The 15,575-nt window shown below is 34.9% G+C and overlaps 1 protein-coding gene across 1 annotated transcript; it reads left to right on the forward strand.

Annotated features, from left to right (window-relative positions):
* The first annotated feature begins 295 nt into the window (after positions 1 to 295).
* On the forward strand, positions 296 to 7,464 carry LOC149381639 (Tetratricopeptide repeat (TPR)-like superfamily protein). Its single transcript, XM_089630797.1, has 19 exons — positions 296 to 602; positions 1,127 to 1,283; positions 1,367 to 1,485; positions 1,600 to 1,674; positions 2,008 to 2,101; positions 2,177 to 2,295; positions 2,643 to 2,713; positions 3,389 to 3,530; positions 3,647 to 3,822; positions 3,993 to 4,198; positions 4,373 to 4,503; positions 4,591 to 4,667; positions 4,751 to 4,825; positions 4,937 to 5,129; positions 5,392 to 5,511; positions 5,606 to 5,744; positions 5,900 to 5,940; positions 6,057 to 6,308; positions 6,478 to 7,464. The coding sequence occupies exons 1-19, from the start codon at positions 456 to 458 to the stop codon at positions 7,159 to 7,161; spliced, it is 3,018 nt and encodes a 1,005-aa protein (XP_089486923.1). The 5' UTR covers positions 296 to 455; the 3' UTR covers positions 7,162 to 7,464.
* Positions 7,465 to 15,575: the final 8,111 nt, after the last annotated feature.

Raw genomic sequence — 15,575 nt, forward strand, 5'->3', positions numbered from 1 at the left:
TCATCATTTTTCTAGTGATTTCAAAATATTTTAAAATGGCATTTTGGACGTTTTACGTATCTAAAAGTTTGGTTTTCTTAAAATGTTCAACATGGAGCTTGGTTTTCAAATGTGAGTAATATTGAGTTTGATTTTTCAAGTTAAAAGGTGTGGTAAGAAAAAATAATGCGATGGGGTGAGGATCACAGGCATGGGCTCGGGCCTGGGGCTTATTGCCCAGGCCCAGTTCCGGTTCCGGGCTAGCCCGGCTATGAGATATCATTAGCGCCGGGTAAATAGTGGCAGTAAAAAGCTGAGCAAGGGGTGACGTAAGCTTATTCTCAGTTGACTCATTTCTCTCACATAAAGAAAGAAGGAAAAAAAAAAAAAAAAAAAATTGAAGAGCGAAGCAAGCGCAATATTGGCCCAACAGTCACATCTATCGGCTACTGAAACCCTAGTCCCTTCTCTCTCACATGGCGTCGAAATTCGGCTTAGCCGGCGGGTTGCCGGAGAGGCGAGTCCGGCCAATCTGGGACGCCGTTGATTCCCGGCAGTTTAAGAACGCTCTCAAGCTCGTCACGGCTGTTCTCGCCAAGAGCCCTAACTCTCCTTACGCTCTGGTTCGATTCTCTTTCTCGATGATTCTGATTATAAAAGTGTCTCTCTCGTTGTACACCATCTTTTTCCTTTTCACTCGGAGCAATACCAATAGAAATGCGGGTTTTGTTGCTTGCGTCTGAATATACAGAAGAATCGACTTGTCGAGACGTTGATGTTAGGAAATTAGGGAAAATTGTTCAATTAAAATGTGATTATTGATTGTAATTTGGAAAGACTTGACGTTTATGTTTAGAATCAACTATCAAGAATCATTTTTTTTTTTTAAATTAATCTAGGCTGTTTCTAGCTCAACTTTTTGTTTATTAATTGGAGTGGGAATGTGTGGTTTTGTTCTTTATGTGTTCCTTGGCACGAAATGACAATGTAAAGCTGAAAATGCAGGGACTTAGTGAGTTTATCCGAACCAGGCCTTGGAATCTATGTTTGTGATTGTATCAGAGGATAATATGTATTTATATTTTGCTTGAATTTATGTATGTAGTTTTGGTCTTGTTTGACATTATTGACTCACGGGATTTTGCAGGCACTTAAAGCGCTGATCTTGGAAAGAATGGGGAAACCTGAGGAAGCATTAGCTGTTTGCTTGAATGCAAAAGAACGTTTGCATACCAACGACGCCGTCTTAATGGATGACCTCACTCTTAGCACACTCCAAATAGTTTTTCAGCGACTTGATCACTGTGAGTATAATTTCACTACTTTAAATTATTTTCAGTAATGTTGTGTGCTTTTCTGATGCTGTGTATTAAATATCATGCAACAGTGGACTTGGCTACTAACTGTTATGAGTATGCATGCGGAAAATTTCCTAACAACATGGAATTAATGATGGGTCTTTTTAACTGTTATGTTCGCGAATACTCATTTGTGAAGCAACAACAGGTACAGTATTTACAAAATTCGTTAACATGGATTAATGTATTTACACTTGTTTTCTATACTAGTTTCTGAATGTGTTATTGCTAATTTGCTTAAAAATAAAATGTCTTTTTGCAGACAGCCATCAAGATGTACAAACTTTCTGTTGAAGAAAGAACTTTGCTCTGGGCAGTTTGTAGCGTCCAGTTACAGGTACGTCCAAATTTGTGCTATATATATTTTTATAATCGTGGTGTCCAGGTTAGACCCGATTTAAATCCATGAGATTTTGGCATTATCGACTGGGGACTACCTCAGTGGCCCCAGTTGTTGCGTCCATAGGGAGTCGACTCGGGATGAGGTCCCAAGAATTGCCCTTACTACTAGACCAATCTCTTGGGGTTCAAATTTGTGCTATATTTCTTATCAGTGTTATATGTAATTTTTCATAGAGGCTGGTGGTGATATAATTCAATATGTTTTGATATCCAAATCAAACTCATTGAGAACATGCCCTTAAATTGCTTATAATTTAAATTTTGTTAGGTGTTCTGCGGAAATGGGGGAGAAAAGCTTCTACAGTTGGCTGAAGGTTTGCTTAAGAAGCACGTGGCAAGCCATAGTTTGCATGAGGTGGAAGGTACATTGCCTTAAATCTTCTCTGATATAATTTAGTTTATTTATTATTCATTACTGAACATTATACCTGCTGCAGCTCTAATGGTCTATATATCAATATTGGAGCAACAAGCCAAGTATGGGGATGCTTTAGACATTCTTTCTGGGGATTTAGGATCACTGTTAGCGATTGAAGTTGACAAACTCCGATTACAGGTACGTTAGAAAGATTGACAATTTAAAATACTGACCTTCTGTACTTTCAGGTAGCTTTTATTGTTTGGCTTGTATAGACCATCAATGGTGTTTATCTTGCCTATTTGGTTCACCAGATTAACTTGATTTGTTGAAAACACTCCTTTTAGAATCCTCATACATTAATTGGTTAAATTTTATTGGTTTTTTAAATTTCTTTTTGTTGAGAAAATTTAGCAAAGTATCCGTGGACCTGGTTCTCTCTCTCTCTCTCTCTCTATATATATATATATATATATATATTTGTCTTATTACATATTTTTTTTGCTATCCTTATCAACTTGGGAACTTCAACTTCAAGTTGACAGGGGAGGCTTCTTGCTCGGGCAGGTGATTATAGTGCTGCTGCCAATATATATCAGAAAACCTTGGAATTAAGGTACATTCCTGGAAGCTTTCTAAACAACATTGGCACTTTTTGGCCCATTGGGCTTGTTAGGACATTAATGTGCTTGTGACATTGCATTCCCATTTTATTGTTAATTTGTTATGATAAAAGTTTACTGCACTTTTTTTATTTATTATTTTTTATCGCACAATCATAAGGGGTTGATAGTTATAGTCAGGATTGGGAGAGGAAGAGTTTTCAACTTTTAAATTATTATACTTTTAGCTGGAGTTTTGAAATAAATTCAATGGAACCTCTAAGCTTTTGATTATCCCTTCAGTTTAAGTTTATTTTCATATGTCAGATGTGCGCTCTTGGAAATGCAAGTTTACTAGGTCTTATTACGAAAACAAGAAAGAAATAAAATTTAGGATGGTCCCTCTACTTAGCTTGGTTATCAATATTTCTAAGTCTTATGTCCCCCTCAATGATTTTTCCTGGCGTTCTGATTTTAGTGTCACTGCAAGTGTACATCACACCACATCATTAAAAGAGCAACGTTGAATAGAAAATATTGGCCCTAAATCTGAAGTTTGATTGAATGCAATGGCCTTGTTTAAAAGTTCTTTATGTTCTCTATACCATATTTAAAAATTTCCTATATGTGCATTAGTTTTGTGCCCGTCAGTATTTTCATCCGTAATTATGTTTCATTTGATTTTGCAGTCCTGATGACTGGGAGTCTTTCCAACATTATCTAGGCTGTTTACTGGAAGATGATAGATACTGGTGCAGTCAGGGTACAGATAATTCAATTAACAAACTGAAATATGTTGATCAGAAGATCCCACACTTGGCTGACGAAGTGGTAAGTATCTCATGTAGAGGTTCTGATAGGTTATGTTTTCTTGCTCTCAGTCTTTCCCTCGTGTAGAGATCTTTGGAATGGTTTGTAGGGTCTCAGTTTTGCAAATTGTTGTGCAGTTTGATTCTCGGATATCGAACGCAGAAGCCTTTGTAGAAAAGTTACGGGAAGATACCGATAAGGATATTATAAGGGGTCCTTACTTGGCAACTCTTGAAATTGAACGAAAAAAGCACTTACAGGGAAAGGGGGACAGTGATAAGCTATCAGAGTTTCTGGTGCAATACATTGTGAGGTACCATAGAAGTTTCAGACCCTTGCTCTCTGAAATGCGGAGTAAACTTCAATTTCTTGTGATACTAACATACTTCATGTTAATACATCACATCGGGTGTTTTTAGTTAAGAATTAAGATTGAAGTATAATTGCTACTCTGACATGTGGTATTTGATTGTGCAAACTCAGATTTGGCTACTTAGCCTGCTCATCGTCAGATGTGGAAGTGTATTTTGATATGCTAAGCTATGAGAAGAGAAAAGAAGTTCTCAGCAAGATAAGGAAAAGCTACGATGGCCTCTCTGCAGTTGTGCCAACAAAACAGCTTGGGCAGTTAATTACAGTGTATAAGATTCAGATGTTGATTGCTAAAGATTTTGCACTACCTGTCGATGGTGAGCTCGAGAAGGCTGATCAAGATTCATTGTATTATTATGATTATATCTCCAGTTTATAACATTCTTATCTTAGAGGTTCTGTGCCATACATACTATTTGGTATCTCATTCTTTGTAAAGTGTTTTATGGGTAAAGCTCTATCATCAATTTACCTCTTTTATTTCTCTGCAGAACTAAAGGTTTGGGCTGTACAAATGGCAACGATATTTGGAAATTATCTTCCACTTTCGAAAGATTTGGATCCTCAAGAGAACATGCACGGTGAAGAGCTGTTAGCAATGCTGTGCAATTTATTGATTCAAGTATGTACCTTCAAATATGTTGTGAAGAAAGTTATGAATGTCAATGGTTTATATGCTTCCAATTTTGAACCTTACTTCTTTTTGTAGTTATTCTGGCGGACTGGGCAAGTTGGCTATTTAATCGAGGCAATCATGGTCTTGGAGTTTGGTTTGACTGTAGGAAGGTGAGAGCATTCACTGTTTCACGTTTGATTGTTATGATACAATTTATTTTTACCCATGCATGACCATTTGTTGGAAATTTTAGACATGTATGGCAGTGCAAGATCTTATTGCTGCATTTGTATTCTCACTGGGGTGCCCTTTCGTTAGCACACGAAAGGTAAGTTTTTTCAATTCTGGTTTTTTATATTTTCTATGTAGATATTATGCAATCTCTGTACAATGTGCATAGACAAGAATTAAGAGATAAGAGAGCTCTGTATTCTGTCAGGTATAAATCACTGGACGTCAAAAACATTATGATGGAAACTGTTTCTCACCACATCTTACCCCAGATTTTGGTTTCACCCCTTTGGGCAGATCTTAATAATCTGCTACAGGATTACCTTAAGTTTATGGATGACCATATGAGGGAATCTGCAGATCTGACGTTTCTTGCTTATCGTCATAGAAACTACTCAAAGGCAAGAAATTAGTTATTTTCTCTAATGTTGTTTATAAAAGCACGATTTTATTCATGAAAATAAATGTAAAAGAGCATTTTGATTCATAACTTCTTTGTGTGAATATCACTGATATTTTCTTCTGGATAAAAAAATAATCTTGATGTATGTGTCTTGGTGTCCAAAGTCTATATATGCCTAGATCAAAACGTTTCTCTGGCCACTATCTATTAGAACTGCCTAATGGAAATGTATTAATACGTAATATGACTGTATACTACAGGTGATTGAGTTTGTCCAGTTCAAGGAACAACTTCAACACTCTGATCAATACTTAGTTGCGAGAGTTGAAGCGCCTATTTTGCAGCTGAAGCAGAATGCTGATAACCTTGAAGAAGAGGAGGTATAGTGTTTTTTTTTTGCTTTCCCAGCACTGTACTCCACTATTTACACGCAGGCTAAAATGAATTGACATTGCTTTATATCACATCTTTTAGGCAATACTGGAAAGCCTGAAATGTGGTGTTCACTTTCTCGAACTCTCCAATGAGATCGGATCCAAATCATTGACCTTCAATGAAGATATGCAGACACGTCCATGGTGGACCCCATCTTCAGAAAGAAATTATCTTTTAGGTCAGTGGGCATCGTGGATTTTATTCTTCAGAGTTAATCATATGTACTTGAAGCGATTCAAAATTGTTATAAAAAATCTTTTTTGCTCTTTTCTGCACTGGAATGTTGTGGTTTGCTGTCCCAAGTCCTAACTTATACTTGAATTTTTGTTTCAGGCCCATTTGAGGGTGTTTCCTTTTGCCCTAGAGAAAGCTTGGTATGCAATTTTCACTTATTTTCTGGTCATCTGTCAACTTAATTAATGATTTTTCCTTCCGTCAATTTGTGGTAGTAACTTTTTCTTTGTCAATCTCTCTGCTGGCCAAAAATTAGATAAATCAACGCGAAGAAAGCGTGCAGAGACTTGTTGAGAGGAGATCCCTTCTTCCTCGGATGATCTATCTGTCTATTCAAAGTGTGACGTCGCTAAAGGAAAATTCCGAGTTCAATGGTTCAGTTTCTGACCCCAAAATCTCCTCAGAGCTAAAGGCTCTGCTCGAACGATATGCCAAAATGTTGGGATTCACTCTCAGTGATGCGATCGATCGTGTTTTGGGCATTCTTGGTGGCCAAAAGTCTTCCGAGGTATGATTGAAATTTAAACCACTAAATCGCATTCAGAGTTTGTTACGTAATCTCAAATATTATTTTGTTTGTAATAAAGGGTATGTCTCTATTTGATGTAGTTTTGGCAAGTTTCATACTTTATATGTATGTCAGTTTAATAAAGAGCTTACATCGGAATATGTTGTAGGTATTTGGTTCAGACTTGATCGATTGGTTGAACTTTGCCATAATTTTGAATTCCTGGGACTTTAGTGCCCGTGAACTTGATCGGGCAGACGGAGAAAGAGACACATGGAAAATCGTGAACTCTTTGGTGGAGAAGACCATCGCGGAGAATATGAGCTCAACAGAGCTCTCCATCACAACCCCTTGGATCAATTTACCGATTCTGGTGCAATTGGTCTCTGAACCATTAGCCTGGCACGGTCTCGTGCTTCAAGCCTGTGTACGTTCCTCTCTCCCATCCGGGAAAAGAAAGAAGAAATCCGGACCAACGGACCCATCAGCTCTATCCCGTACGCGTGACTCGGTCCAATCCCTGTGCGATACATTAGAGAAGCTCACCAATTGGTTGAAAGAGCATCTCAACAAGCCCGTGGACGAGAAGTTGGACTCTTTTCTTTCCACGTTCCACAAAAAGGAACAAGATGGCCCGGGGCAAGTATTCGAGGTTCTCGAGACGCTAGCCTTATCCGCAAATGAAGCCGACCACGGACACCGGATCTCCCAATCATTGAAGTCCTGGAGTTCTGTTGATGTGGCCAGGAATATCGTGATCGGGAAATCTGCAATGTTGGTTGAGTTTCTTCGAATTTGTGAGTCTAAGTTCAAGATGTTGCAGGGATTGAAAAGACGGATAGCTCAAGTGTGAAGTGCGTTGATCCCAGCCGAGTCGGTACTTTCTTCTTCTTTGTTTAAATCATTTTGTTGTATTTTTTTGGATTTTGTGTTTTGTTCTGTGCTTGCCTGCTGGCTGTACGTCGTGGCCTCCGTGGTTGACCGCTGGTTGGTATAAAGCTGGATTTTGGTTATTTCATTTGTTTTGCTCTTGTAACCACATCTAGGGCAATCCTTAATTCTTTTTCTCATTGGATTTCATGACTGAGATTTTGTAATGCAGGCATGAAGCCTTGATTTTCGGACTAATTTTTGTTTTTAATGCATCCATCTTTCATTTTTTTGGCTATTCAGCTAAAATTATTTCCGCTCAGGAACTCCTTTCAACTAATCAGATTATCCCAACCAAGCCATACGGAGTTTGGCAAATGTATGCAATGAAATTCGATGGGAAAGTGTGTGTGTGTGTGTGTTTTTTTTTCAGCCTGTTTGGTGCACAATCAATGGCCTATTCTTATTAAAATTAATTGTTTAAATTGAACTTTGTGTTTATTAGGGAAGAATTTTCAAAGCATTAAAACTATTTAAAATGGCTCTTAAAAGGGGAAATCACCCTTATTTCAATTATGGTCTGGAGGTATATTAAATTCATTCAAAATGGTGACCATTTCTTTTTTAAGGGTATAAAAAGGGCAGGGCCGAGTCGGGCCAGCTTTTTTTCATCAAGCCCAAATGAGATCCGGACCTGGCCCGAACTTTTTTACTGGAGGGCCCGGCCGGGCCGAAGGAGTATGACCTAAGGCTCGAATCAGGACCAAGCCTTTGACTCTCGAGGCCAAGGGCCGGGATCGGGAATGAAAAGGTCTTAAGTTGGGACTCAAAAAGCTCAAATTATAATCACGAAAAAAAATTATATAAAAATATTTTTTAAAATTCAAAAAAATACAATTTTATTCTAAACAAATATGCTAGTAAAAAACAATAATATCATTAATATAAAATTAAATTTATGTGTCAAAACTATTTTTTTGTACATGATAAACTTAAAATTTAAAACAAAATATAATATTATTTTATTAAAAATGGTTTGACCCGAACCGGGCCTAATTATGGTTTGGATCGGGCCTGGGTTGGGCTTTTCTGAGGGCTCGGGTTAGACTTCAGGGCCTTTACCCTAGGCCCAGCCAGGCCTTTCGTGAATCCCGGTTCGGCCCGACATTTTTCCAAAAAGGGTGGATCGGCCCAAAACCAGTTTCGTTGGGTTTCCATAGCAGAGAAAAATAGCTATTCCAAATTGAATAAATAATAAAAGCGTTTTTCAAAGCATTACTATTCCTGATTGTAAGTTCGGTGATTCATGTCATGTCGGATGAGCAAGATATGCGGAAGATGGGGGAGAACACAATTACCGCGAGCAAACATAATAATGACGAGGAACACATTTTTGCTATGCTACTAATACTTGCTCTGGTATTCTGCCCCTGCCTGGTAAAAAAAAAAGGCTGAGCCGGTTATCCCACGGGTGACCCGGCCCAATTGACAACACTAACTGATACCATCTAACATCCACCTATTATTGTATTAAATGCAGTTACCTACTCATTTATCCCATCAATAATCATTGGTACGTTAGTTCTCAACCATTGACAAAATAAAGTAAAGAATCTCTAATGAAAAAGAAAACTCCTTATGTTGGTTTTTTTCATAGTCTTCTGAAACTTTCATTTATTTCTCTTGGCTAACAACATGAAGCTTGGTGAAGCTAACCAACAAATGGAAAAGAACACCCTTCTCTCTTTTCAACCTCATCTCTACAACTTTCGTCCAAAAATTACGCTTAGAGCAATTGCACGCCTTGTAGGTCGATGCAAAGAGAGGCATCGACCTAGAAAAATTATCTGCTATATTTGGAGACGGCTCCGTTCAACGTCGACGTCCGTGTGGGCTATCTCACCATCGATTTCGTTAATGCGGGTCCAACACGGCTATAAAATTTACCTTTTATTATGTTATACAATGATTGTTTGAAGATTTTATTGATGACTCTATTTACGGCGGAGTAATCTAATCTTGTCCGTGAAAAATGAACGAATCACTCCAATAGTCTTTGTTGGGAAGGATTCAAATACTGCTACCAATCAAATCAGATACAGATACCGATGATTTCAATAGATATTTGAAATGTTGTTATCGATATACCAATTTAAAATTTATGACAGATATTTATAATGTATTATAATTGAAAATGATATAGCCCATTTATAAGGCTATTTCTTCATTTTATATCGTTAACGCAAGAATATATCATAACAATTTAAATTTGAATTCTTGTTTGAAAATAAATTTATCTTGTGTGTAGAAAATATATAATAATAATTTAAATTTGAATTCTTAGACCGATATAGCTAAATATTATCATTGAGCTTTTTTTTTAGCATTATAAAAGAAAAAATAAGAGAAAGTTTGAATATGAAATTGACTAAATTTTGAAAACCAAATGCACGAGAGTTTTAAAACAACTAACACACATAAAGATAGCAAATGGGGGAAAAAAATCTGATGGATGTGGACTATTTGTTTGAAGAAGTTTGATTGATTTGGAGAAAAGAGAGGAGTAATTCATAAGAAACAAAGAAAAAAAGACAAAAGTTTGCATCCATCAGATTTGATAAGAAAAGCACCTTAAAACTGCTAGGGAAAAGGAATTCTTAAATCAATTATTCACAACCAACAAAAGAAAGTGTTCTGATATTTTAGGAATCGCAAAAAAACAAACAGAGGGGTAAGAAAAATATCGCCTACACTTGTGAATTACAATATCTTGGCGAAGTGAGATTTTGTAAAGGAAAAAAAAAAAGGAGAATAAAATATAGTTGCGCTAATACAAAATCTGTTTCAGCTAAAAGAAGAATCAATAATTAAGAGAGAATCATTTCTTTGCTCGGTTAAGGTCCAAGTTTGCTAATGCAAAAAAAAAAAAAAAAAAAAAGATTCGTGAAACTAGCACAAGAATACTAAAATATGTGTCATTTCAAATTCTAAAACGAGAAGCACAAGGTCTTCAATATTTGTCATCTCGGGATAATTTTTTTTATGTTTGTTAATGCGATTTCTCATATCATCGAACACTTGCGATAGACGTGACGAGGTGGAGACTTGTCACATGTGTCATTGTCGCTTTCCCCGTGGATTTAAGAGGACCGTGGCAAAGCGGGGAAGATACTAAATGCCACGATCGCTAGGTCTTCATTCTTTGTCATCTCGATATAAATTTATTATGTTTGTTGATGCAAAATTTGGATCAACGATAACTTGCGACGCAGGTAACGAGATGGAGACTTGTCATGTGCGTTGTTTAAGGTCATCGCTATCGCTTTTCCAACGGAGTCAAGAGAACTGTGGCAAAGAAGGGAAGACTAGATATGCCACGATCGCTAAAGTACGATCAAGTATGTAGTATATTACTTTATACAAGAGAAATGCCTTATATATTAGTATATAAATATTGGAGTTTTTATAATATATTATGATACATTGTAGAATTCGTACATTGGCACACAAAAAGACCCTAGATATTGCGAATTTTTTTTAAACCTAGTGATAGATTGTAGATATCATACCGAGACATGAAAATAAATTAGATTTAGTTATCGCGAAATATCACCTATATAAAATTACTTATGGCCTTGAATTTAGTAGGTAAAAGCAAGTTTGAATTAGTAAAAAAAATTGCTAAAAGGATTGAGATGATGAGTTGATAAAAAAATTAATCCGTAAAATAGAAGAGGTTTCATATATAACATTTGTACATAATTATTACCCTACCCAAAGACAAAGCCATGAGTTTTCATTGGGGGGGGGGGGGGGGGGGGGGTTGGGGGTGTAGGAAATAAGCTCAATATCATTAAATTGTATAACTGCCTTAACATTTTTTAAACTTTATAATGTTATCGATTTTTTTTTAACTTTACCATGGAATAGATTTTTTTGAAAACTTGATAATGTTATAAATTATATATTTTGATGGTCTATAAAAATTATTTGATTATACAATTAAAAAAAACTAAGCTTAAATATACCATATTCAAGGAAAATTGAATAAACTTATATTAAAAAGTATTTTTGTATGATGAGAATGTATATGAGACGAGACATCTATTTTGGTGATGGGAATGTAGATAAGATAGAATGTGAGAAGAAGAAAACTAAGGAGCCTGAAACTTACTGGTTGTTGTCGAACAAGACACCGCTATCAATGGTCATGATTAAAACGTTAAAAAGAATTGTTTGGGACTAGATTGGGGCAAAAACTTGGGGATGATATGTTTTTGATCTTTTGCCATTTTATTAAAGATTTTTTTAAAGCTCATATTTGTTTTATTGACAAAGCCTAGTATATATATACACACACTTACATAATATTTGTTTATTTATTGGTGTGCCCTCTCTTTCTTGTTTTTATGTTTTGGCTCAAGTGCTCCTCTTGTTTTTTTAATTACAGACTAGTAGTAATAAAAACATTTTCTTATATTTATTTGAAGAACTGTCAAGTACGTAGTAGATTGGTTTGTATTTGTACACGATAAATGCCTTGTGTTGGGCATGTAAATATTGACCAATTTTTTTTTAAATGTAATTTTTTTAAGAGGCCTAATTCTTAAATTTTGCATAAGACCTCCGATTGTGTTGGGTCGGTCCTGCTAAGCACAGGGAGGAAAATCTCGACCATGTTCGTGGTTTTTTTTGGCTTGGAAAATAAAAAATTGAAACTTCAAAACAAAACAAAGAAAGTAGTGTAAAAATAATAAAAATATATGAAAAAAAAAATTGAGTAAAAGAAATTAATATAGATATCGCGAAATCTAGCTATCATAAAATTTTACAAACCTATACGATATATTGTAGATCTCATATTGAGACATTAAAAGAAATTAATATAGATATCGCGAGAGATGTCGCATATATATAAAACTACTAGTGACCTGGCATTTAAGTAGAGTAAATCTAGCGTTAATTAGAAAAAAAAATATATGCTAAGAGAATTGAGATTTATTTGAGGAAACAAATTAATAAATAAAATATGAGAGGTTTCCGGTATAACATGTGTACATAATTATAATTAGCGTACTAAAGAATAAATCCTTGAATTTATGTTAGGTGGTGTGAGAAACATGATGAATATCATTTAACTGTATAGTTGACGTAACAATTAAATAAATTTATGATGTTATAGATTTCTTTTTAAAAAAAATTATATTGTAACAGATTTTTTAAAACTTGATAATGTTATAGATTATATATTTTCACCGTCTATATATGTTTAGTTATACAATTAAAAAACAGAACATTAAGAAAATAGTTCACTTAAACGTTTGACATTGCTAAATAATCAACGTTTGATAAATCTTAGGTAAATAGCCATAAATGATAACTAGCCTAATATATGGAAGTTGTTATTTACTTAAGATTTACGTTTGTAAATATATGAAAGTAGCTATTTACCTAAGATTTACCAAACGTTGGCTATTTAGCAATGTCAAACGTTTAAATTGGTTATTTTCCTAACAAAAAATTAGGTAATTAGCCAACTAAAACGTTTGAAATTGCTATATAGCCAACGTTTCGTAAATCTTAAGTAAATAACCATAATGATGATGTGGCATGCCTAGTTTATCCTTTCATTGAAATAAAAAAGGGGGTATTTATGCCAATTTACACATAAATACATGGACGCGACTATTTACCTAAGATTTATGAAACGTTAGCTATTTAGTAATGACAAACTATAAATGTGGCTATTTACCTAATGGACCCATTTAAAAAAAAAAGACTAAGCAAAAATATATAATATTCAAGTTGACAAGTAAATAAACTTACATTAAAAAAAAATTTGTACTTTACGATTTTGATGATGGAACGGAAGGTGATTAAAATGTATATGAGACAGATGGTGATGAGATATCTATTTTGGTGGTGAGACTGTAGATGAAACGGAAGGTTAGAAGACAAAAAAACTAAGGAGCCTGAACTTTTTAAGCGCTTTTTACGCGTTGTTTGTTGTCGAACAAGACACCTCCAACAATGATTATAGATACTACATTGGAAAAAATTGTTGGGAATGGATTGGGGCAATGCTAGGTACGCAAGGATTCATCGAAACAATTTCACGGTTGTGTTTTCCTACTACCCAACTTTTGAAGACTAGCCTTTTTAGGGCATTAAAAAAAATATACTAAAAGACTTGAGATGATTATTTGAGCAAGCAACCATTATAAGAGGTTTTATGCAAATTTGTTTTGACTCTTCAAATGTTATGAGTTGTTTTAGGACAAAAAATAATGAAATCATAACACAAACTAAGTGAGATTGAATGTTTCATTTTATTTATGATTTGAATTCAACTTTACATCAAGTTTCCATTGAAATGACGTACTACACTTAAGTAAATGCAGCAATCACATCTACTTGTGGGCTCTATACCCAAAAAAACTCCAGCTTGACTCACAGTTGATGTGAGTGATCCTTAATACTTAATCCCTCCATATGGCCGTCAAAGACGCTACTCGTGAAAGCCTTTGTAAATGGATCCACTGGGTTGTCCACCGTTGAGATCTTTTTACTTCCACGTCTCCTCTATGAACAATCTCTCTTATGAGACGATATTTTGCTCTATATATTTGAAACCTTTTATGGCTTCTCGGTTACTTTAAGTTTGCAATAGCCACATTGTTATCACAATGAAGTGTCATGGGATCGTTGATAACTTTTTCCTACTTAAGGAATTTTTAAGTCATACATCTTGCTTTACAACATCACAAGGCGCCACATATTCCACTTTCATGGTTGAGGTAGCACTGCAGGATTGCTTGATACCCCTCCAAACCACATATCCATCATTCATGAAGAACACATACCGTAAAGTGGATGTCCAATAATCCTTATCTTATGAAAATCAGAGTCGGTATATCCCATCATGATAAGGTCACTACCAGAGTATTGATAGCATATAGTTCCTAGTTTTGCAAAAATGCTTAAAAATATGTTTTATAGTTACCCAATGTTCGGATTAAGGGTTGGATTGAAAATGGTTCACCACGCAAACAATGTGGCAATTATCTGACCTTGTATATAACGTATCATATACGAGATTTCATACGGTTGAAATGTAGAAATTTTTTTGTTTAAAGTCTTCAAAAAGGGATATTTTACTTTAATTTCATTTTATAAACACATATACTTGCAAGAATTAAATAATAATTAATAACTTAATTTGAGCAAAAAATACTAACATTGAATTTTAAGGGGTTACTCCAATACCACTTGGCTTCGAGCTAGACTACTAATGTCCGATCATTTTTGTTTTGTTTTGTTTTTTTATTCAGTACCACATAGGAGTTGTTTAATTAGGCCTAATCAGAATCAAGACGCTGGATAGTTACAGCTTCGTTGTAGGTGATACGAAAAAAAAACAAACAAACGTGTATGACTAAAAGTTGTATCACGACGTTTGAAAGATTGTGCCGTAGCTTTATCCTTTATGGGTAGTTCTCTGCTTATTGAAGCCGTCAACGAGAGACTTTGCATTGCATGTGAGACATTTTCGCTCTTTTCTTATTTATTTATTACTATTATACATATATGAACTTCGCAATTAGCCAATATAGGTACTTTTTCAGCGTTGAAATTAAGTAAATATTATACATTTGTTTACTTGCCTGCCTATCGATGTCAAAACGCTTCTAGAGATATAAGCTAGAATGATATTAGAAGCTCCGACAAAGGAGTATGAAATGAATTTATATTAATTGAAATTGTGAATTCGTGAAGAGCACACATAATAAAATAACCAAAATGATAGCAGTTCTATGGAGTCTGTGGCAGGTAACCAAACTCCTTTCAATTTTTGAAACTCTTATCAACTATTAAAACGAAGTACTACTGACTCCTAAACACAATCTGAAGAAAATCTAGAATTAATGAGATATTAGACCAGCGTAATTGTAAAAAAAAAAAATTATAAATTTATAAGATAATTTTTCTTTATGTAAAAAGCGTTGTCCATATACACCAATGAATTTATAAATGCCGTTATAATATTGTTGATGCAAAAATTTAAAATAAAAATAACTAAAAAATTGTAACTTCGATTTTCAAATGAATTATACAAATATTGGCTGTATTTTTTATAAACGGATATCCTACTGAAATAGCATTTGTGGTGTAGTAAGTGAACAACGATAGTCTAAATTTTTTTTTTAAAGAATTCGGTACAGAGAATATGGCCTTGGTGTAATAAATTCACTAAATATTGTATACGATGATAATAGTAATTTATCGATTAATTTATGCCTTTGGTCCCCCGGGGGTATTTTGAATAGCTCCACAATCGTCAATAAGTTTATTTTTTTGGGTGGCCTAGGTAGCTTCAAAATTTGGCACTTCTTATCT

This window comes from Urtica dioica, chromosome 11 (assembly GCF_054948205.1).
Source record: "Urtica dioica subsp. dioica isolate 48M chromosome 11, U.dioica_male_clone48M_v1_H2, whole genome shotgun sequence".
Taxonomy (NCBI): domain Eukaryota; kingdom Viridiplantae; phylum Streptophyta; class Magnoliopsida; order Rosales; family Urticaceae; genus Urtica; species Urtica dioica.